The 24261-nt window shown below is 40.6% G+C and overlaps 1 protein-coding gene across 1 annotated transcript; it reads left to right on the plus strand.

Annotated features, from left to right (window-relative positions):
* Positions 1 to 692: 692 nt before the first annotated feature.
* Positions 693 to 24145, plus strand: cplane1 (ciliogenesis and planar polarity effector 1). Its single transcript, XM_026943917.3, has 53 exons — positions 693 to 1296; positions 2333 to 2468; positions 2687 to 2806; positions 2893 to 3125; positions 3276 to 3376; positions 3456 to 3612; positions 3727 to 3830; positions 3916 to 4098; positions 4935 to 5184; positions 5274 to 5426; positions 6168 to 6853; positions 6958 to 7148; positions 7311 to 7391; positions 7502 to 7642; positions 7841 to 8020; positions 8119 to 8347; positions 8712 to 8842; positions 8963 to 9180; positions 9344 to 9508; positions 9675 to 9798; positions 9882 to 9991; positions 10077 to 10223; positions 10327 to 10456; positions 11042 to 11357; positions 11562 to 12435; positions 13006 to 13169; positions 13358 to 13497; positions 13746 to 13846; positions 13935 to 13993; positions 14267 to 14329; positions 14750 to 14933; positions 15034 to 15348; positions 15433 to 16026; positions 16325 to 16491; positions 16794 to 16875; positions 17340 to 17391; positions 17686 to 17820; positions 17922 to 17990; positions 18505 to 18635; positions 18794 to 19001; positions 19189 to 19436; positions 19578 to 19668; positions 20172 to 20315; positions 20448 to 20483; positions 20608 to 20641; positions 20893 to 21021; positions 21167 to 21329; positions 21434 to 21489; positions 21754 to 21891; positions 21993 to 22153; positions 22248 to 22343; positions 22451 to 22614; positions 23549 to 24145. The coding sequence occupies exons 1-53, from the start codon at positions 1216 to 1218 to the stop codon at positions 23666 to 23668; spliced, it is 9285 nt and encodes a 3094-aa protein (XP_026799718.3). The 5' UTR covers positions 693 to 1215; the 3' UTR covers positions 23669 to 24145.
* Positions 24146 to 24261: the final 116 nt, after the last annotated feature.

Raw genomic sequence — 24261 nt, forward strand, 5'->3', positions numbered from 1 at the left:
ACACAGTACTGGTCAACTTATAGTTATTTTTTTATAGGTCAAAAGCCATATGAACAGAACTGTAACTTTTTTTTTTTGTCTTATGTATTAAGTCTTTACAGCAAAGTATATATACATATACAAACATTAACATAAGAATTCTGTACTGGTAGTTTACATTGGTGATTCAAAAATGAAAGACATAATTGAAATAGCAGTGGGAAATGATACTATACTTCTGTATTTGTCACTTTTTTCCTTTACAAACATGCCTTTTTTAACCACAATCTTATTGCAGCAGCAGCAGCAGCAGTAGCACTAGTAGTAGTAGTAGTAATAATAATAATAATAATAATAATAATAATAATAGTACCTTAAAAAATGATGCATACCCAGTTGAATCTGTATTATAACGTTCTACTTACTTCTTTTTAAGGCTCCGATGGAAACATTTTCTTTCTCAGATGCATGCTTGAAGTAAAGCCACTGATTACGTCATCACACCACCCACTCATAAATAAGGACTCAGGAAAACCTATTAAATAATTTCATTTTGTAGTTTGATTTTAAGTAAAAAAAAAAAAAAAAAGAAGGTGCACAATTTTAATTGATGGTATTAAATAGATTAATGCTTGATTTGTGGCTGATGTGTTATTTTTAATAATCCTTTTTTTAATCCCAGTAGAGGAGGGTTCCTGTGCGCGGGCGCGCTGCGCGCTCTCGTGTCGGCGTGAACGCGTCTTGTTCCATGGCAACGAAACGGGAATCTGTGTAGTACCGGAAGTGGAGGGAAATTCGAAAGAAAAAAAAACCGTTATGAATTTGAAACAAATACTCACTTTATGTGTTTTAGGGTGTTGGGATAATTGTAGGATTGTGTCAGAGATGGAAATTGATCCGTTATTGATTAAGTAATAAAGGTTTTTGTCTGTTTAAACGCCTGGCTGCTATCACAGGATTCCATCTCAGGTCGCTAGCTAGTTTGCTAACAAACATGGCTTGGTATTTTTTCGATGGAGTATTTACTGTTTTTTTTATTTTTAGAGTAATTTAAATGTTTGTTTTTGCTACCTACATGTTTATTATTTTGTTATTGCGCGGCTAGACAAGAATTTCTGACCGTTATCTAGGAATTCTCTAGGTGTTTAGCGAGCTAGCTCCAATATGTCCTCATTTCAAACATGAAGTGCAGGGATTCAGGAGCATCTGAAGTCTCTCTCAGATTAGACACCAAACATGGAGGTAAAGTTCGAGGTGCTGCTGTCGTCCTGCATCAAGAGAAGAAAACCATGGCCGAGATTTTGCTGGCTGGGAAAGGTGAGGCTGACAGCTGTACTGTGGTTTGACTAGAAAGTGCTTTCTGTCACAGCATGATTATGATTTCTCTAATTCATTATCACACTATGATTATGATATCTCAAATTCATAGTCACAGCATGATTATGATTTCCCTAATTCATAGTCACAGCATGATTATGATTTCTCTGATTCATTATCACACTATGATTATGATTTCTCTAATTCATAGTCACAGCATGATTATGATTTCTCTGATTCATAGTCACAGCATGATTATGATTTCTCTGATTCATAGTCACAGCATGATTATGATTTCCCTAATTCATATTCACAGCATGATTATAATTTCCCTAATTCATAGTCACAGCATGATTGTGATTTCTCTGATTCGTATTCACAGCATGATTATGATTTCTCTGATTCATAGTCACAGCATGATTGTGATTTTTCTAATTCATATTCACAGCATGATTATGATTTCTCTAATTCATAGTCACAGCATGATTATGATTTCTGTAATTCATATTCACAGCATGATTATGATTTCTCTAATTCATAGTCACAGCATGATTATGATTTCTGTAATTCATATTCACAGCATGATTATGATTTCTCTAATTCATAGTCACAGCATGATTATGGTTTCTCAAATTCATATTCACAGCTTGATTGATTTCTCTATTTCATAATTGCAGCAAGATTATGATTTCTTTAATTCCATACCCATCTTGTTTTCCAGATGTTTTACATGTTTTCCAGAAGAAGGAAGGTGTCTTTCTTTTGGATGACAATCTGTTTTCCCTAATTCATAGTCACAGCATGATTATAATTTCTCTAATTCATAATCGCAGAATGATTATGATTCCCCTAATTCATAATCGCAGAATGATTATGGTTTCTCTAATTCCATACACATCTTGTTTGTTTTCCAGAAGGAAGGTGTCTTTCTTTTGGATGACAATCTGATTTCCCTAATTCATAGTCACAGCATGATTGATTTCTCTAATTCCATACACATCTTGTTTGTCTGTTTTTTGTTTTTGTTTTTTTCCAGGAGAAAGAAAGTGTCTTTCTTTTGGATGACAATCGGATCAGTGAAATCAATTTACGCTCAGGCCAGACCAAGAAGAAGATCCCAAAACTGCAACAATTGCTACCAAGAGTGCTGACAATGTCCAGCTCTCAAAACGGTGAGTTCTGATCTCAAATGATATTTCACAGCATTTTGTAATGCACAGCTTCCCAACACCGCTCCTGGACAACCCCTTTTTCCTGTTCTAACACACCCAGAGCAGGGAATAAAACATTAAAATGTGCAGGACAGCGGGACAGCTGTCCAGGACCGGGATCGGGAACCTGCATTATGATACATCTAAATATCTCCTGCATCTCTCTGTGCTGTGTGTAGGTATGTGGCTGGCTGGGCTATTAGTCTCCGGAGAGGTGTTTCTGTGGGACCGAGACAAAGATTCCTTAAAGATGGTCACATCAGTGCCTGCGGTGTATGAGCTGGCCTCTGCTGGTAAAGGTCTGTGTAGGAATTTGTACCGAAATGTCATTTCAGCTTCATGTAAAAGTCTCTTGCTGACCGTGATCTGTCTTACACATGCGTAGAAACCTCCCGGCGCCTGTCTCTACTGGTGTCAGGGGACGGATGGAGGATTCTCGTGGCCTCTTTCACAGGACAGATTTTCCTCTGGGAATGCCTGGTGCCTCAAGATCTAAACAGCTTTCGGGACAACACCGTCAAGGGACGCTGGAGTCAGATAGCACCCTCAGAAAATTCACGGCTTCCCTCCGCTAAAGATAAGGAAGCGTGTCTTCACTGCGTGTTTGTCCAGAGTCAGGTGAGAACTGTCAGGGTTTGGCTGTTTTCTGGCGCACATTAACATACATTTGTATAAACGCATGTGATTTGATAAGTTGCAACATTCCATCAGTGCTTCTTTTCAAAATTTTGCTGGCGTATGTATTTTTTTTTCTATGCTTTTATCCAGGCTGTAGGTGATGTGTGCCTGAGTGCTTTTGTCTTCACCACTGGAGAGCAGCTGATTGTCACCTTCCTGAAGATTCAGTGGGAGGAGACCTGGAAAAACAGGTAGGACTATAAAAGCAGGTGGAAAGCAAAATACCTGGTAGAACTGGGAATGAATTAATTAAAGATTTCTTTGCTACAGTTTGAAAGAATACAGCGTCGATTGGGTCACTAAGTCCTACCCTCTCAGCCATCTCCTGCCTCCATGTCGGCCTGTGAAGTCAAGAGGAGCGTTAGTACCGGCGTTCTCACCTGATGGACAACTGTTAGCAATAATCCTTAACCAGAAAGATCCAAGGGTAATGTGTATGAGTTGTCCAGTTACTGATTAAATCACATATCTTTTTTCCCCCAGTATCAGATTACTGATAAATTATCAGGAAGCATCTCTGATATGTCCTTATATTGAACAGGCTACTCAGGCATTATTCATAAGCGTGCAGAACTTTGTGACTGTATCCAGCTCACTGGGAGGATGTGGCAGTAAAAAGCTGTCAATCCCACCCAAATATGTGAGGTGAGTGTAGAAGATACAGGATTTATACTTCTTTATTCTTAAACTTAAGACAGAAGCTATTTTGACGGCTTGTCGTTTGCTGAAGGTCGTACTGGGTGAGCTGTGTGAGCTGGACGCCAGAAGGTCTCTATCTGGCCTGTATTCTGAAGAGAGGCTCTGTCCTGATGCTGGCCCGCTTAGGAGGCCTGGTTTCTCTCTCCACAAGTGGGTGCGACATTGAGTTTGGCCCTGCGCACTTCCTGCCTCTTCATCCGTTAGTCACTTACAGGTGAGCGGAGTTGTGGTACTTCGACACTGATGTGAATTTTTATACCTAATAAATAAGGAATGTAAAACTTAAGGGCATGCTGGTGGAGCAAAATGAGGTGGTGTGATGCGGCTTACTGTCACCACCTCTAAGTTCATTATTTTTCCTATAACAGCACACCCCGAAGTGTTTTATTCACATCAATTTGCCAACGATTACAATTCCACCTCCAAACAATGAGCTGATACTACAGAAATAATAACATCATAGAACAAATGCTTTAATATAAACCCGTGATTTGAGTCGCAGCCGGGAACTACTGTCAGAGCTGCTGTTTATAGAGAATTGATCAAAAGCTTCTGACCAATCAGATTCAACAATTCAGCTGTTTAAATCTGATATTAAAGATGACAAGCGGGCTTTGAGTCATGTTCATGGATAGCTGTTATTGCAATTATTTCTGTGCATTAGTGCTGTTTCAGGTCATATGTTTATCCATTACTCATTTTCTTTTCACTGATATTCATCCTGATTTTCTTGTTCTGATAGCTGTCCTCTTTTACCATCTTTCTGTCTTCTTTTCTTACATCTCTAGTCATCCGCTCTCTCTTTTTCCTCTTCCAACATGGTCATTTTGTGCTCATGTAAGTACTGGAGCAGTAGAAATTCTGTGCCCCCTCCCCCAATACACACTTACAGCTTGTGGCACCACAAAGCCTACTAATTCAGCCCGTCCCTTTCAGCATGTTTGATCGTAATAATGTGGAAACTCTTGACCTTCTTTAATGCATGCTAATACGCAGAAAAAGAGTTTCTTATTAAATTCTGTATAACACGGCTGATGTCGTGCCTCCCAGACCTCCAGTGCCTTCACAGCCACCAGAAGATGCCTTGTCCAGCTCCAGCGTGTCTCTGCGTGACCCAATGAGACAGCGTTACTCTGTGACCTGGCACCCGAGGCTGCCTTGTCTCATTGTGTCCGACGGCTACATGGTGACGGTGCTGAACATGTCCAGCCGACCTGCCTCTTCCTCGCTGATGAGCAGCTTCCTGATGGAGACGGCTCAGGCGCTGGAGAGAGTGCGCAAGATCGTCCACTCAGAGCTGGTGAGTCGGGGCGTGAGTGGTATGAACATGCCATTGTTCAGACAGTTTGGATGGAAAAATACCGTCTGTGTATCTGTGTGGTTGTTCAGCCCCAGGTGAAGTCCAGACTGGAGTCCATGTCCACTCTGAAGTTCACAGCCAGTCTGTTGGCACTGAAAGAAAGAGAGACGCCTGAATCGACACTGCCTCTATTTTTACGAGCCGGAGGAGGCACAGGAACCTCGAGGCTGATGACAGAGAGGGTAAACAATACTAATAAATAATAATCCCTCACTATTATAAGTAAATGTTTATTATTTACTGAGACAGCAATGCATTAAGCAGCATCCAGACTGTTGTTAGTTAGTTGTTAAGAAATTACAAGTTTGATTGGCTGTATTAAAAGTTTACATGTGTTATTAGAATGAAGTATGTGGTGTTTAGGGCTGGGCAATATAATAATCAATTACTTTACGTCACAGTACACTTCTCTGTGATATTGTGGGTGTCGTCAATATTTTTATAACAATTGCATATTTTGATGGAAAGCAGCTGATTAGATGTTAAAAATGAAATTACTGAAAGTTAAAATACTGAATCTGTAAGATTAATTTTTTCCCTCCTTTTCAGTTTTATTATTTTTTTCCTTCACAGTTTTTTTTAAAATGCAACACTGCCGTTTTGTCGTCAGTTAGTTACCAAACCTATATATTGGGATATATATATATATATATATATATATATATATATATATATATATATATATATATATATATATATTGCATGAAGATTTCTCCAACAGCTAAATTATTTTTAAATAACATAGTCTTGAATAATAAGTAACAGAACAATTTGTATTATTTTTATCTTATTAACTTATTAAATAAATATTAAATCCCAAGCTGTACTTCTGTATTAATAAGTGTTTGAGAGGTGATGCGTAACTTTAACCATCATTCCTTATTACTGGTTTCTCTTATCTTTTTTTAAATTGTTTTTTTCAGATTGAGGATGATGATGATGACTCAGACGAAGGTCATTATGCTGCCTCGGTTATGGAGGATGGGGGCAGGCTAGAATTCGCCTCAATGTTTGACACGCTTCATGCCCAGTCCCAGGCAGAGTCGGAAGATTCAGCCCGAGATTCCTCAGCTCTCGTGGAGGAACTGACCAGGGCACAGCGGAGTTTGCTAACCACGTGGGCTCTTGGTGTTTCGCTTGGTGGTACTATGGATCAGAGAGAGCGCATGCTGAAATACACCGTCTCCTGTGCTGTTCGTTTGGCTCGCCTTCTCTGGATTGCTGATCCATTGATACAACCTTACAAACAAGATAGTGTGTTGGAATTTCTCAGGTCTCTGCTCTCCTTTCTGCCCTGGGATTCCTCCCACAAAGGTGGCACCAACTGCTTAGGGATCGTTTTGGATCTCGCTCGACGTTTTGTTAATCTTTTTCTCCCTTCATCCTTGCACGCTGTTTGTTCCTCTCAGAACTTCATGGCAGCACTTTTTGTTCTCCGGGAAGCATCTAAGATTGTGGACCAGACCTACAGTCTACCTCAGAAAGCATTGTGGCAAACAAAGGACGATCCTTGTCCCTCAGACGTCTTCTCCATCCCACTGTTACAGGATCACGAGGATGCTGAAGCTGTGAGCTCTCAGATATCTGTGCTAAACCGACCTTCAAATAGGTACTGCTGATTTTTTAAAGAAGCTCAAAAGAGCTGAATTGATTGATAAAGCTCGATTCTAGAACGGTTGCTAATGTTATGAATGAACGTTCTTTGGTTTTCAGATTGGTGGCAATATGGCGAGACGTTTACAGACAAGCCTTGCAGTACCAAGACGAGTTACAAAGTGATAGAAGTTTAGCGAGTCGAAATAGGGAACTGGAGAACATGTCGGAGGTCATTTCTCAAATCCAAGTATCATTACAGAGAGCCGGAGACCATCTGGAGGAAAGTCCTGCCCTGTACAACATAACAGGTTAGACTCAGTCACACAATGAATTTATTTTAAGATAATTAAGCCAGACTTCATCAGTGTAATTTTTTTTATTGTTGTTGTTTTTGGTACAAAGAAGATAGATGGACCGTAAGTGCAAAACACATCAACAAAACATGAATTTCCGTTTCTCTTTGTGTACAGGAGAGGAGCACTTCATTTCTGGTGAGTACAGTGAGTGCGTCCAGGTTTGGCGAGACAAGCTGTGGGAAGAGAGAGCGAGAGGTATGCTTCTTACTACATCATGCTGACTTCAGTGAAGATCCTTTACAATCAGGTTAGGTTACGTAGCCATGTGCTGCCGTCATAAGCGCCTGTTCATTTTTTTCGAGCAGCTGGGCCGAGGACAGTCTTCCTGGAGACGCGCTACTGTCTGGCTCTTCTGTTTGGCCAGCTGTTTCAGTATAGGCTGAGGGAGGCCCAGGCCTTGTGTGACACCATGGCCAAGCAGCTACTGACTTTAGAAGATACTGCAGGTAAGATTCAGAGATAATAGAAAATTCCTAAAAACGTATCTATGTATTTAAATCAACCTCATTTTCTGCAGATATGTGAGTCTTTCCTTCAAGAATTTTTCCAATTAAATTTTGTATGAAATTAGCTGGATGGAAACTTTTAATCTTGTACATTCTTTGTGGTTATTAAATTTAATATCCAGTATTTCTTATCATCAGTTATCCCCGTAGACGAGGCTCAGTTTGATTTGTGGCTCCCGCAGCGGGTGAACAGTGAGGCTGCCTGTGCTGTGGTCCAGTCTCTCGGCAGGTTCATGGCGTCCTACTTCACCAACCAGCCGCTAGCCATCTTCCCGCCTCACAACGTAGACGTCCTGCCTCCTCTACATCTGCCACAGTGTGAGTAACAACTCTGTAAAAATAACAAGTCACCACAAAATGTCCCCACATTTCTCAGTGAATTCGAATTCATTCATGAATCCATGTTGTTGCTACAGCGACAGAGCGACGCACGGTGGCTCTCTGTCAGCGGCAGGTGGCGGCCGCTGTGAGGTCGCAGCACCTCTCGGGCGTATGGACGGTGGAGTATGCTCTGGAGCTCCTCCTGCTGGGCGGGCTGATTCCTGAGGCATCATGGTTGGCTCAGAGTTTGGGTGATTGGAAGATGGCTGCCTCTCTTAGTCTGGCTTATACCACCTACTGCAGACTGCACTATGATTTCAGCAGGTTGCTTCCTTACTGACTGCAACACACTTTGGCTCTATTTTTATCAGCATTGCATACTACCAAACTGTGCATAAATTGTGCGAGTGAATTTTTCAGCACGATAGTGTTGGATTCATCAAATAAGAATGAAGTGTGTATATTTATGTGCAGCTCTGACATATGTAATACGTTCACTCAGAAGCACTGTACATAGGCTTATTAAATCATGGGGCAGTATATAGTATTTGTTAAACACAAATACGTGGCTATGGCCAAATCCCGTTAAAGGCTGTCAGAGTCAGGGAGAAAATGAATGGAATATAATTTGTCTCGCTGAAATGGACCATTTCAAAGGTCATAGTATAGTTTTTACATTTTGCCGTAGGTTGAAATGGAGAGAGTTGCACCTTCCTGCAGAGCTGCAGCCTGGCTTTATCTTTCAGACTCAGCTGGAGTCATTATTGCACTGCAAACTTTCATCTGACACACAGGACAAGACCTTCAAAAACCTCCCAGGTTTGTGCTTTATTTGGTTTCATTTTTCTACATAACGTACTGTATGTACTTGTGTTTAGCAACACAGAGCGATATATTGATGACTCTTGCTTTAGCCACCTGTCTGGTTTATATTATAAGATATTGTGGAGGTCGAGGACATGGAGCTGCTCCACGTGTCTGCACAGGAGATCCTGAAGGCTTCAGTCATGGCGGAGGTGGATGTTGTGTCACGGCCTCTCACCAAGCTGCTGGAATCAGCCAAGGAGCATGCCTCTTCATTCACTGCTCTGGTTCCTCCTGTGCTCTACCTCCCCGCACCTCCTTTGTACTGTCCACAACCTGCTCCTAACACACAGGTACTCCACTCAGACCCCCGGCTGAGCACAGGCTTTGGATCTATCTAAAGTGTGCTTCCTGGCAAGCATACATTAGCCGTCACATCGTTTTCCTAACGCTAGCTGGATCCTTCTTTAAAGTGCTTTTTTCACTTAACTCATTCAACTCATGTGCTTTTGTCAGGACTCAGTTGTTGACATCTTGTTGGCGTTGGAGAGGGAATCACGTTGCCGTGTAGCTGCAGTGTTACAGCGAGTGCTGCTGCTGTTCAGAGCCGCTCACTGCTCCCGACCGGCTGTGCAGTGGTACATCAGTGGCCTGCGTCGATGCCGTAAACTCTTTCGCAAGGTAAATGTTTCATCTCCATATGCTTTGGGCAAGTCATTCTCAGAACTGTCATTTATCCACTAAGAATCAACTGTTATCGGGCCACATTGACCGACTACCACAATAGAAAGTATCAAAGCAGTATTTTTAACTGCTTTTTTGGCTGTGGTTTGTGTTTTGTCAACAGATCAGGAAGGTAAACATGCAACCTAAAGATGACCTTCCAGAAGGGTTGAAGAAGTTCACTAATCGCCATGGGTTTTTCCGCTTGGAGTCCAAAGACTTGGACAGTGTCGTCATACAAACAATAGGTGTGTATGTGCGAGTCTGTAATAACATAGCCGTAATGTATAGAAAACCTGATACTAACAAACTGTGTGTGTGGCGATCTCAGTGTGCTTTAGGGAATTATGTGGGCTGTGCTGGATGCTGCATGTTCGTGACCAGCTCACAGTCTCCTGTAGAAGGTACCAAGCTGCAAGGAACAAGACTAAAGACTCTGAGGTAAACAAAATGCTAACAGAATTATACCTCTGTGTTTATATAGGATGCTGATTGTGTTTCTATATGTTCTTCTTGGTGGTTCTAGGTTCCAGATAACAGCGTGTGCGAATTGCGTGAGGAGGTCCTGCGCTGGGCTTGCCGCCTAATGCCTTTCTCTCGCTTCCTTAATGCAGAAGAGACATTACAGGACTTGGTGCTCAGTCTCGTGGCCGAACTGCCTGCTATTCCAACGGTGAAAACAAAAACAGTACAAATGCAACACTCTATTGCCTCGCTCTCTTTTCTACTACCTTTCTAAACCCTCATTTGCTTTTATTCTCTTTATTTTCTTTTAGGTGGCAGAGACATTTGTCACTGTGTTTCCCGACGAGGAGGAATCCGTCCGGGTTCCTCTAAGAGAGAAGTACACCTCACTGCTGCAGAGGTTAAGATCCAGCACTGTGCAGGCTTCTACTTCAACACAAGGTTAAACAGCAGTTGTTTTTTTACTCCATTTTAGCTATTAGTCACGCAATAATTAATTTCTCATATAATATATCACATTGTTCTATAAACTCACCACTGGGTCCTTGAACAGTGTTCTAGAGGACACAATTGTCTTTTGAGACAGAGCTGAGCTTTAATTTCTGGGCCAGAAAAATATCAACAGAAGCCTAAAATAAATAAACTAACCAAACCTTTTGCATGACAATAATTATTGTGATTTTTTTAAAGGAATTTATGAAACTGTATGATTTTTATAGGTCTAGAAACACTTTTAAATTTTAAATATTACACCTTTAATGTTGATTGCACATTTATCTTTTTTGAGAAAAAAAAAAAAAAAAGAATATAATGACATATTGTTACATTGTTGGAGAATTTTTTTTAAATACAATATTGTGGTGCTACAGTAAAACTACAGACTGTCTTTATTATATGAAAATTAATATAGGCACACTCTCACTCTTTACATTACAGTGCATTGCAAAGGTCATTAGTTAATAATATTAACACTCTATGTATTAACAGGATGAGACATATTCATTTACTTTCCTATTTCTTGTCCAGCCACACAGGCAAGTAGTATGCAAGAGGAAGGAGTGACAATGATTCTGCTGATTCAGGAGCAGCGGAGGCAGCGGGCTCAAGAAGGGCGCCGTCTGGCGAGGAGCAAGATCCCATTAGAGCGGCATATCTGGGAGAGGGAGGAAGAGGAGGAGAGGGCAGGAGCCGATGCCATATCGGACCGGTTCTCACGGTGCACGAGCTTGAGTACTAGCACACTCACAGATTCTGAGCGCCCTCCAGTGGGCAGTGAGGCTGACACTGCTGATACAATATCAGAGCCTCATTCACCAGAACTGCAGAATAAGCCTCATCACAGGTACTCTTATACTCTGTGTCATTAGTTTTACATCTTAATTGAATTGTACTTGTGTGAAAAGCCAAAATAATATGTTTATTAGTAGTAAGTCTTGGAAAACATTAAGTGAACTTATTACTAGATGTTTTTGGATCACTGGATTTTTGGATTTGTGTATGAAAATTTTCAAAGCTTCAACTTGCTTTTTCATCTTTTCATTTTCAGCTCCGTGTCACCCCAACCTCAGAACACATTCAAATCAAAAGATGGAAGAAAAAGAGATGGAGCACAGCAAGAACATAAAAGTTTCACCTTACCCTCTGTGGGGACGTGGGTGTTTGAGCTTGAGGACCAGGAGTATCCATGCTTTTTAGAGCTTTTCCTAAGCTACGTGTTGGAGAGGGACAGCCTGGACATGGAGGAATCCGAGCTTCCTTTGCTGAGTAGCTTCTCTTCGTGTCTGCGCGATCGAGAGCTTCACTCTGACGCGTTTGACGTACTGACGGCGCTCAAAAGACGGCAGGCTGGCCGGAAAAAGGGTGTGCGGCTTCCTGTGTTCCGTGCTGGCAGCTGCTTTCACATGCTTCCTGAGACTCCTGAGCCGCTGCCCTCTATCGGTCCTCCTCCATCTGTCCTCAGTGAAACTCACACAGCTCGAACCAGCACAGGTGCTCTGCCTCTTCCTGGGAAACAGCCAGGTTTGTTTAGCCTTCGACGACAGAATGAGACGTCGCTCAGACAGAATGTAATAACCGCAGAATCCAGTCATATTCGAAATGTAATGCCAGGGATCCCTCAAATGGAGCGCTGGCCCTTTAAGACGATCTCCTGCCCTGATGTGGACCTACAGCTGGAGCTGGACTCCAAATTGGAGGCCCAGTTTCCTCAGCTGGCCAGGCTGCTGGAATGGATGCTGCGCTGGGCAGACAGAAGTGTCCTGCTCACACATTCCAGCAGGAAGAAGACAGAGAGTGCCGTAGAGCCAGTAGTGATAAGGGCTAAAGCCTCAGCTCCTGCAGTGCTCTCCGCTCTGAGGCTGCTGGAGCAGAGATACACCAAAGCCCTCCTGAGGACTGACAAGCACTTTACTCAGATAAAGGTGAGATTTATATTCAGACAAGACAGTGCAGATATACTCCTCTATACTACCTTATATTATATTATATTATATTATATTATATTATATTAATACAAAAGTAGTGAATAATACAGAATACCAAATACAGAATGAAGAATTACAATAAATAGAGAGAATGTTCTGGAGCCCTATAAACTGTTTTAGGGCTGCTAGACTCCTAAACTTGAATTTAATTATGTAAAACATTTAGTAATGAACTGAATTGTGTTATTAATTATCCTGCAATATTATTACAATGTGTTTGTAATGCATAAAAAAATCATAGAAGGTGAAAATTTAGCGAAACAAAATTTTAATATTAGATTAGACTTGCAGAATTAGAATTTAATCCTGAACTTTTCCTGAAAATTTCTTTTTTATTTCTTCACAATAATTTTTTTACACATTACTTTCCTGTGAAAATACCACATCTGGCCCAAGTCCAGGTCTTAAATTTATATTAAGAATTTAGTTTATGTATCACTTATCTAGACCTATGAGCAAGATCGCTAGGCTTCACTAAAGCAGTGTTTCTCTCTCATCCCCCTGCAGGTTCCAGAGAGTGAAGCTCCAGCCACTGTGGCTCCAGTCCTGCCAGCTGAGTTCGGCTGGAAGCGTGAGAGAGAGAGCAGCGTGGACACTGGCTATCCTTCCGCCTCAGGGGGGACTCCCATCACCCTGCCTGATCTGGACCCCCAGCATGGGCACACTTCTGAGTGAGTGCTTTTTGAATAAACACAGCAGAGAGTTATGAATAGTTTGGTTTTAACTAATCATCCGAATGAGGCTCTTGTTGTGTGACTCTAATTCCAAAAAAAACTAATTTGTACATTTCAGACCAAACACTGATGATCTGAGCAGCTTTGCGCCATGATTATTCTACAGCACTGTGTTTATTCTGCAGGGCGTGTGAGGTTGAGGAGCTTCAGGATGAGCGGAGTCTTTCTCACTTGTATGGGCACGAGGACATGATCTCTGACCTGGAGATAAAAGAACGAAGTTTTAGAAGAGTGAATGAACCACTCCCAATGGCTGAATTGGACGGTAAGAGTCTTGGTGGAAAACCAATTGATTTCTACTTTAAAGCTGTGGTAAGTAACTGCACAGCTCCCTTAAAGAAGTTTCTAAACATTAGAAAAAAAAATTAACACAAAGTAATCTGACGGCTGCAAACGGAAAGGGAACACATTCAAGAAGTATTTAAATAATGCTTAAGATGATGAGTTCTGAAGGTTATGCACCGCTGCTTTAATGATGAACACCATATTGAACAGTCTTGTGTGGTTTTACAGGTGACAGTAGTGATGTGGAGATCCTGGAAGAGTCTTCAGTTGGGCCAAATATTTCAGTACAGATCAGGACGAAGAGCAAAACACGTAGACCCAGAGACCAGGTGAACACAGCTGCCTGCTAAAACAATCTTACTGCTTTACTTGGGTTTGTGTCTTAATTTAATAATTCACTGTTTTTTTCCTCCACAGCCTTTAACACTGGCGGATTTAGAATACTCCAAGACATCCGATGACTCCTGTGAATCTCAGTGAGTTTACGCCGTGCTTAAAAAAAAAATTATTAATATAGTAATCGATGTAGCTTATTCCAAACACACATTTAAAGTGTGCCAAGGAGTTGGCTCTAGCAATATCCATGAAAGCATTCAGAGTCATCTAGCAGTTGCCACAGTGACAGTATAAACACAGCTCATTCCTTGCGTGTGTGTAGTGCAGTAAACGGAAAGTGAAGCATTTGGGATTGTTTCTGGTCTGTAATCGTGCACTTCTGGGCTAATCTAAAGATGATCTCTGTGTTGCAGCTCAGAAGATGTTGGCACCTTGGATATTGAACCTGCAGAACCAAGAAAGGAACCAGAAAATAGGCAAGTATCGTGTATATAGTGTAAATTCCAGGACAACTTATCATACACTCATCTTAAGGGTCCCTTTTTCTCCAAAATGTTTGATCTCTGTTGACATTTAAGAAATCTTTTTATTTGGTTTGTATAGTATAGCATATAGTTATTTTAACAGTGCTTCGAAGGACAACTTATACTATGAGTTCCCCTGAAAAAATAAAAAAATGATTCCATGTGACATTATTAACAGGCATAATAGCTTTGATAACGGAGTTAGAAAATCACAGGCCCCCGGTTATGCTTCATACATTAGTTTTAGAGTGTTTGTCGGATATTACGTAAGTAGCCAATAGTATTAACTGCACTAGCTAGGTTTATAACTAGTCCAGTCCAGTATTTTTTATACTTTCTACAAAACAATTCTAACCTGTGCTTTTATTGCAGTCCTGTACGTGAGGCTCCTGAACCTGAGCCTGTTCAGCAGAGAAAGCAGCAGCTTGCCTCCACGTCAAAACCTCCAGCTGAATTGGGGAGTGTAAGCCATCCTCAAAGTGTCCAGAATGGAGAGAACATTCACCATGACCCAGTCAGACAGCTGCTCCAGGATGAGCTTTTCCGATTAGTACAAGTGCGTAACACATACCCGTTTTTTAAACAGTTGCCCTCTTATTATACACAAATACACAATTTCATTTCATGTATAACAGTGTATTGTATTTCCATTTTAGTTGCAGCAAATCAACTTCATGAGTCTTATGCAAGTGGTGGGAGCCTCCTTCTCCAACCTGCCCCTCTCCCAGGCAAACTCACTGCTTTCACAGCTCAGTGTTCTAGCATCGCAACCTGCACAACCACAAACTCAACCCACTGTGGCTCAGTCCTCAGATCCTCCTCCCCGTGACACCCGAAACACAAGATTAGAGAATAAGCCAGACACAACAGAGATGCTACAGAGCAGGGAACCCAGAGCTGCTGATCAGAAGTGGGTGGAAATAGATTCTGGACTGAATACCCGTGAAGAAAGGAGTAGACTCAACCCACAGGTAACACCTCTAAACAGTGTTCTTTTCCAAAGATGTGGCTTATTATTAGATTGCTTATTTGTTCTTCTGCTTGCTTGGCCACAGGAACTCCAACAGCTGACCATTCATCCTGATTGGTCACAGAATAGCCAGGAAGAAAGAAGTCATTTTATTCCTCGCTCTCAAGGACTTCTTACCACAATGGACAATCAAGCCCCGCTGCAGGCAACCCAGCAGGATCGTCCCATTGAAAAGACTGTTCCAATTATACAGGGGCTCAAACTTCTCCACTTGCCCCCTCCTCAATCTCCTCCTGCCCCTGTGAGAGAGGCCTGGGGTCCAAATCAGCACAAGCCTAGCATGTACAGGAGACCTGAGAGCTATAAGAGGCATGCTGAACCAACAGCACAACCCCCACGACGAAATCTGAATCAGTACAGCACACAAACTCAAGCTTACACTTCATCAAACAGAGGAAGAGAGAGAGAAGTCGTCCATCTGCCTCCTGCTCCCAACATGATAATGTCAGATATGGGGCTCCCGCTGCTGTGTTTACCCCCTGATACCCAGGTTCGACCCATCCAGCTGCCCCGGATCCCTCTGTCTGCCCCCATGAGGGTGCACACAGCAGGAACCGTAGTCAAGGGCAGCTTTCCCAAACCACAGTTACTGCGTGTTGAGCCTGAGCCATCTCGTTCTGTAAGCACTACACATCTTAATCTATTTAAATCATCCTCCATACAGTCAGGATTGACAAAATAATATATATTTGGATGCATTGTTGTTGTCACATTGTGGGTCATTTGAATAAAAAAAAAAAAGAAATGTGTATTTCATATCATCAGACATGCACAATATTATAAAATTGTAAATATTATTTTAAAAAAAAATTAATAGACTCATAGAAGAGTCTACAGTTAACACAGTGTTTGGAGCATCCAGATGTTTTCGGTTGAATCAGAATAATTATTGGTCGTGTGCTGTGTGGTTTGTGTAGGGTTTGAGATACAGCGCACCTCCTCGGCCCACTCCTCGCCTAATCCCCCTGGAGGAGCTGATGGCCTGGGCAGCAGAAAGAAAGCAGGAAGTGAACTCTAAACTCCAACTCCTCAAGGCAGACACAAGGACGCAGAGCAAACTCACAGCCACGCTGTCCAGCAAGAGGTACCTACCTAAGCTCTTTAAATTATAGTCCTAATTATGCATCTATTTATTTATTTATTTTAGATCTGAGTCTTTATAAAGCATTTATAAAAATAGTGTTCACTGGTCACTCAATTTTATATTGTGAAATCGGTAATTATTCTGTATGATATTGTATTATTTTTTGTCCTTTTAGTTAAAAGCATTGTTCATTCAGCATGCATATGATTTCTGATCAAAACATGCTTTCAGATTATGACCGTAAAATATATTTTTAGTGTGTTCCATCTAATGATGTAGCACGTTTAATGCTTGTTCTCAAGGCTTAAAAGGAGAGAAGATAAAAAGAAAGGGGAAAAGGTTGTGTCCTTCAGACCAGATGATTCTATAATCCCTCCATCTCAGGTAAAACAACCAGCATTAACGTTAAGAGAACACTGCATGGCCTCAGAGAAGATTTTCTTGAAATCAAGGGCAGGGACGTGTATTTTTCTATTTACAGATTCTACAGATGAATATTTCTTTTAGGAATAGTTTAATAGAATTCATACAATGTTTATTTTAGATGTGTGTAATTAGCTAGTACTGCAGTATATGCAAATGTATGTAGTCTCTACTTTAGCATTTGCGCAGAACTACACAGCAAAGCAAAAAGAGAAGTAACAGCCATTTTGAAGCCAAAATGGCGATTAATATATGTATACAGTATAAACTGTGTGTATTTAATTTGTAGATATCTTTTGACACTATATTAACCTCTGCTTGCTAGTGAAAACATACAGCTACTCCTTTAAAAAAATCTTACTTAGATTGCTCTGAACAATGAGTCATTTTATTAATAATCAGGATTTTTGTTTTTTTTTACCCAGGAGCCTGAAGAAGACAAATCTACTCCAGATGATGGCTACGCCATTCCTTTAGGTGAGTATTTACACACACACAGCATCTCTGCTGTCTTTTTATTCTATAAAAGCTATTAAGCTATTAAAGAAAATACTAATTTCTGTAATAATTAGGCACATTAAGAGTTGCTTATAAAACAAAATACAAACAAAATAATATTATTTACATTACATCAGAGCTAACATTCCTTCACTGATCATCATATTAGCATTTTATTTATAAGTTGTATTTACTGTTCTTTAAAGCTCTAGTTTTTGTGTAGATGCGCCACTGTCAGAGATTTTACACTCTCCCTTCACCTTGGCTCTTCAGGTTCCTTCGAGTCAATGTTGACTGGTCAGAGGCTGCTGGCTGAAGCTCACGCCACATCAGCAGAGCTTCATGCTTTTGCAGCCACGCACAAACGACCTCCTGAAATCCAGGACGCTTGCACCAACACAGACCCTCGTGAGTGATGCTTTTTTTAGAGGCTTCTTGCTTAAGCTCATAGCATTTTGGTGATGATTTTAAGAGAACTGTGCTGATTTTCTTCTTTCTGTCTTGTTTAGCCCCACCTCACTGCACCACTGATAAAGCCGTTTCAGCCCAGCTTCCTGTGTCTCCTGGTTCTCCATCCCGTGAGTTCTATACTATTCTCCATCTTTACACTGGACAAGATTGAATTGCACATTGGAATTGGAATAAAACAATGCCTATGAGATTAAAGAAGACAGCTTTCATTTGAGGCTATCTAAATATATTTATTTAAATTTATGAATAAGTCCATTAGATTTTTTATACATCACAGCCCTTTTAATGCATAATCCACCAATTTCCATGGTAATTTAATTATTGGATATTTGAATGCTAATTGTTTTTTTGAGCAGCTGTGAATCCATGCGTCATTAATACATGTAATGAATAAAACATTACCAAAATGTGCTTTCTAAAATATTTAGATTGAATTAGAAATAAAGCTGATGGTCTGCACTTTCCTTCACAGTGATTACTTTATTTAAAATTCATAGTGCTTTTGTTTTGTACAAGAATGTATTGTAGTCGAATACTGCATTCTTCAACTGTAAAAAAATAAAAAAATAAAAATAAAAAGCCATTTGATTGATTTTAGCTTCATTTCGGTCACTTTTCTAGGTGCTGGACATGTGGACATTAATGTTGCTCCAGCTGTTCCACCAGAGGTGTTCCTGAACCTTTGCTCCTCTGAGAAAATGGTTCCAGAGCAGCCAGAGAGCTCAGGTCACACAAAGCCAAACACTCATACGGTAAGGAAGGACTGTTTTGTATTGAACTATTACGAAAACATTTCTTGTGACAGAAAGCTATAATTAATTAAGTTATTATTATGAAATATACTGATGATGCGTGTGTAGTGGCGTGTCACTGAATGCTGTTCTCTAAATTATTACTATCTCTCTTTAAGAGTGCTCATGGCCAGGAGTTCATCGGTGTGATCGAGCTGGAGGATGAATCTTTATTACAGGGCCTGCCCTCTTCCCAAACCTCTGTCCAGAGCCAAGCCTGTTCTCCACCAACATCTGCTCAGCTTCACCTTCTAGCAGCTTCTGTGACCAACTCAACCCAGACCAGCACTGAGATCAGAACAGAAGAGCACACTGATGAATCACCAGGTGCTGAAATTCCTCTGTTTTAAAATGAGATTGTGTATGTTAATGACATCATGTAAAGTAATTGCAGGAAGATTTGGGCATGTATTTACACAAAAGAGTTTAGGTGACCCTCCTAGTACCATTCCTTTAATGCTCAAAACATTTTTGCTATTTTTTTTTTTATATTTATGTATGTTTCCTGTTCCAGGTTATTCAGTACCGTTCAGTCCTCCTGCACTTGTGCTCTCAGTGCCAGAGCACGCCGGAGATCCAGTCACAGTAAAAGTGCTGACTGAATTCGGGACTCAACAGGAGGCCACGCCAGCGGGCCGCTTGGTAGACCGTGCGTTTTCTCGCAGCCAGGTCTCGGCTCGTCTCTCTGAGATGGACGCCCGACTGGCAGCTCTCCAGAGCATCGCTGACCACATGGACAGAGAATTTGCTAACACCAGGCTGGTAAGTAAAATCACATGCAATTTTTTCCCCATTTGTTTAAATCGTTCTTGTTCTTGGGTCTCTTTAGCTAGAATGAAATCCTGGACCAAATAATATTAAAGACTAATTTAGTCCCTGCTCTGATGTGTTTTTCTTGTCCAGCTGGTAAATACCATAGACGCTCTAACACCTGTTGTGATGGCCAGTGTGGACGAGGAGCCTTATTCCCGCATGCTGAAAGTTGCAAAGGAAGGTTAGAAGAGCTTTTGACTTTATTGTTGGCAATTTGCTCTGGTATAAGAGGACTAAAAGACTTCAGGATGTGTTGTTGTAGGAAAATAATTATCTTTGGGGTGGTAACAGGAACAGCACTGCTTTACACCTGGCCGCATGACACCACCCAGTTGTTCATTATTTTCCTATCACATGACTTAGAATGTTTTAGGAAGACAGCACATTTTCAGCAAACATTGTGACTTTTAAAGAGCTTTCCATAAAAAATATTGTGCATATCTAATGACGTAATAAGGTGAATAAATACAATAAGCATAGTTTAAAATATCTATTTTGGTATATACAATAAAGAGAGTGCAATGTTCCAAAAAAAGGAATTAAGGATAAACTAAAACTGAACAAAGTTATCATTTGAAAGTGATTTCTTCTGTCTTCACATTATTTTACTCAGGATAAGGTCGACTTTTGTATGTAATGAAGAAACGGAGATTATAAGAGTGTCTGATATGTACTTTTACTCAGCAAAGAGACGCACAGCTCGAGTGAACATGGATGAGGAGGAAGAAGAGCAGGGTGAGGGACGGTTTTTGTCTTCCACACCGAATGGTGTTGTTCCTCCAGGTCAGAGGGGGCGCTCGGTCCACCAAGGCCATGTTACTCCTGCAGGTATCACAGTGCATTTCCCTTACACATCTGACCTAACAGTATTTGATTTCCATCTTTCCAGTCTTAATTTCAGACGTGTAAGTTCTCTTTTAAACTCAGTGTTGAATCTGATGCTTCTTTTTTTTTTTGCAGTGAAATCGGAGCAGCCTCTCGGGGATGTGAGCCAAGGTTAATGCACACACTTTCTCCTGACACACATAGAGTAACCATATACATGCTGATTTTTTCTTTAGAGCTTTGCATTCTGTGCCGTGGCAAAAATCTTAATGCATACATTGTTATTTTATTGCAGAATTGACTGAATCACTGATGGAGAATTCAGGCCTGTATGTATTTCTTAATCAATAAACCCTTCTGGCTTTTAAAGGCTGAATCATTTTTTCATTAGAATTTTAACCCTAGAATGACCAGAAATGAAATTTTTAGAATAGTGGAAGAAGCTAGCTATTCGTAGCAAACAAATAAAGATGGTGGCGTGACAAACAGGAAGTAGTAATAGGTAAAAGTGTTCCTACTAGTGGAGATGGGCAGCATTGTTTGTATTTACATATTCACGCATTTTTTTTCTAATTATCAGGCTAGATGAAAACATTTTGGGTCTGACAGGACTGAGTGATGTTGCGGACATCTTGGGAGATTTGGTGAAAGAAGGGGCGCTCTCACCCTCAGCACTACATCACTCTCCCTCAGTGACCAGGACCAGAAGGTGTGATCTTATTTTGAAGGATGTGACATCACTTAAAAATGAATAATGCAAATAAGTAGAGTAATAAAACACGCAAAACAAGCAAACAAGCGAAACACGCAAACAAGCGTGTGAAGAGTGTTTTTCTCTTTGTTTTGCGGCGCAGCAAGCCAGAGGAGCAGCAGGGGAGAGCCATGATGGAGGAGGAGAGGAAGGAGCTGAGGACCTGGATGAGGAGGAAGCAGCGAGAGAGACTGGTCGAGTACCACAAACAGAGGGAGGAGAAGAGAGAGAGGGAGCGCGTTCCCTTCACTCCTCCTAATCCACTGGTCAGGCTCGGGCTTTCCTGTTTATGTTCCTTGTATTTACTGATATATACTGGTATATTTGTATCTAATGTGACTTTTTTTTATTTTATTCAATTGGTTAACAGAATTTGTCCTCTAGAGACCTGGCAATCAACAGGAAAGTTAAAGAGGAGAGAGACAGGTAGGTTTTTGTGTAAATACATTTGACATAAAGAAACAATAATGTATAAGAACGAGTGCATTAATATAATAACTGACAGCCGGAACTACAGTCAGAGCTGCTGTTGTATAAAATTAATCAATACCTTCTGACCAATCACATTCGAGAATTCAGCAACACTGCGGTATAATGTGGTTTAAGACTAAGTCTCGCTTGCTGTAATGTATAAACATGAACAACACTTGTAGTGTGTAAGAAATAATGTAATACGTATCTGTATTTTAGGGCATTACTTCTGGAGCATCACTCCCAGAGAGCACATGAGGCCTGCAGACTTATCACAGACATGCTTACTACCCCACTCGTCCTCCCTGCTCCTTCCAGCAGCACCACCAAAGCCAAGGCCCAAGACTCCCGGCCTGGGTCAGCATGCACCCTAGACTTCTACAGGTCTTATCTCAGTACACTATAACTGATAGAACATAAATGGCACTGAAATGGAGAATCCATTTTATGCGTTACAGGAGTCGGACCCAGTTTAAAGGGTCACTTAGGAAAAGCCCGAAGAGCCAAAGGGGACGAGCGCGCTCTGTTTCAACACTCGGGAAGACTGTGGTGCTGCAGAAGAGAGGTGCATCAGCTCCACCTGGGACCCTGAGCAGCAAATTTGGACTCCATAGACCTGGTTCTTTTCCTATAAGCCCTGCTAATTTTATAGATAATCAATTTATTACGTTATGGTATTTAATAATGGATAAAATTTTTATATACTTCTTCAGTGAACGCACTTCCTGGTGACCGGCTGTCCCAGGTCACACGGCGAGGCATGCTGACAGACCTGAGAGGTAGACCGAGGGTGAAGACAACCGTCCAGCGTAAACTTTTATTCATATACGCTGACTTCATATTGAATAAACTACTACTAGCACTACTGTAATATGTATTATTTCTTTTTTTTGTTTGTTTTTTCGGCAAACCCTAGGCCCCAAAACTGGATTAAATAAATCCCCAGTTGAGCTGAAGACTGTAAGACAGCGAGAGGCGTCACGGTTAGAGGACAAGGAGGAACGGGACGTGATGAGTCCGTGGGACGTTCCTCTCGAGATCCGCAGAATTCTTGGGCTTGACAGCAGAGCCAAGGAACAGGTATGAGGAAAGGAATTATTTCCACAGTGCTGTATGAGATGATGAGTCAAACACTCCGACTTAACACAGTGTTAGATGAAGGAATTTTACATGTGTGCAACCTCATATTTATATCCTGAGGATACAGGCCACAATTAAAGGCAGCAAAGTGTCCTGGAGACTGAGAGAAAATTAAAAAAAAAAAAAAACCCAGCATATGTTTTTGCAAGAATTATTGCAATTTCCTTAGAGGTGTTGATTTTGGATTTTGGGTCATATATTTTTAAGAGGAGAATACTATTATTTAAATTTTTTTGTTGTCGTTGGAACAAAGCTCTTGTTGTTTGAGTGGGAAATGTTTCTGCTAATTGAGATGGACAAGCTGACAATCGGAATGGGAGATATGACAAAACTAACATATGATAATGAATCCATTTCAAACCAAAATGTATTTTAAACACAAGTGATACTTTTACTTAATGTATATAAAATATATTTAGCACTGGAAAGAAGAGAAAATTATGTCCAGTATGTCCATGTATATTATATCCAGAGCAACATTTTAATTTAATTTAATCAGCTGCTCCCAGTCAGAGTTTGTGATTGTTGTAAAACTCCCAAAAATACTTGCGATATCTTTAGAAAAGCGTATTGTGACATAATGCATCACGATAATTTTATCATACTGTCATATTGCCCAGCCTTAGCTGACAACCACAAGACAGCCACTTGAAACTATTGGAGTTTGCCTGTTTATACCCAATATTATTGGATATGTGAAATTTTAGCTCCTTACGATTGGTATCAGTATCAGCGGCAAATTTTTTCATCTTGTTCGCTCCTTTGAATTGACAAATTTTACAATGTAGAACCTTGCTTGTATTCGGAAGTGTTAAATGCTCATGATTTGAGCAAGTTTCTCGACATGGTTTTGCTGTTGTTGTTGACTATGCAGGGCTTGGTGGAGAACGATGACGACTGGCTGGACGCACTTTCAGAAAGCACAGGCAGCATTTTAAGTAAGATGGACTGGGCGGCCATTGAGAGGATAGCGGCTGAAGAAGGAGACGTCTGACTCGATGAGAATTAAAGCTAAAAAGCTTAAAAAGTTGAAAAGCATTAACATGTGTGCTTTGATGAGTTTACAGCTGCTACATGCCCCATTAGCATTGATCGTTGTGTGTTGTTTTTTGCTTGTATATATTATATGAGGGACCGTGTGTACAGGGTAAACACACTTGTAGCATTTTAATAATTTATCAGGTACCTCATCAAATGATGGATATTTTGAATATAATATTCTAAGGTACACGTGAAGGTGAAATAGACTGATGTACTTGATGTACTTTTTATATAGAACATATTTTTATTTATGTTTTATTTCTCCCACATTCAGCATTATCTGGTTTTTAAAACAATATGGTACATAAATAATAATGAAGTCCAACAGAAAAGATGCAGAATGAGCTGGGGATGTGGTATAAAGTTTTGTTTTAAATTGTTTGATGTGGTTTGCACTGAGTATATTTAATAAAAGTTTATTTTCACATTACTTCACTCTGTCATTATTCCTCAACATCAGTATAACTTTAAAGTAATAACACTTCCCATTCCCATTTTTCCCCATGTCCCCTCACCTCCCAAAAACATACGAGTAGGTGGTTAATT

This window comes from Pangasianodon hypophthalmus, chromosome 17 (assembly GCF_027358585.1).
Source record: "Pangasianodon hypophthalmus isolate fPanHyp1 chromosome 17, fPanHyp1.pri, whole genome shotgun sequence".
NCBI classification, from domain to species: Eukaryota; Metazoa; Chordata; class Actinopteri; order Siluriformes; family Pangasiidae; genus Pangasianodon; species Pangasianodon hypophthalmus.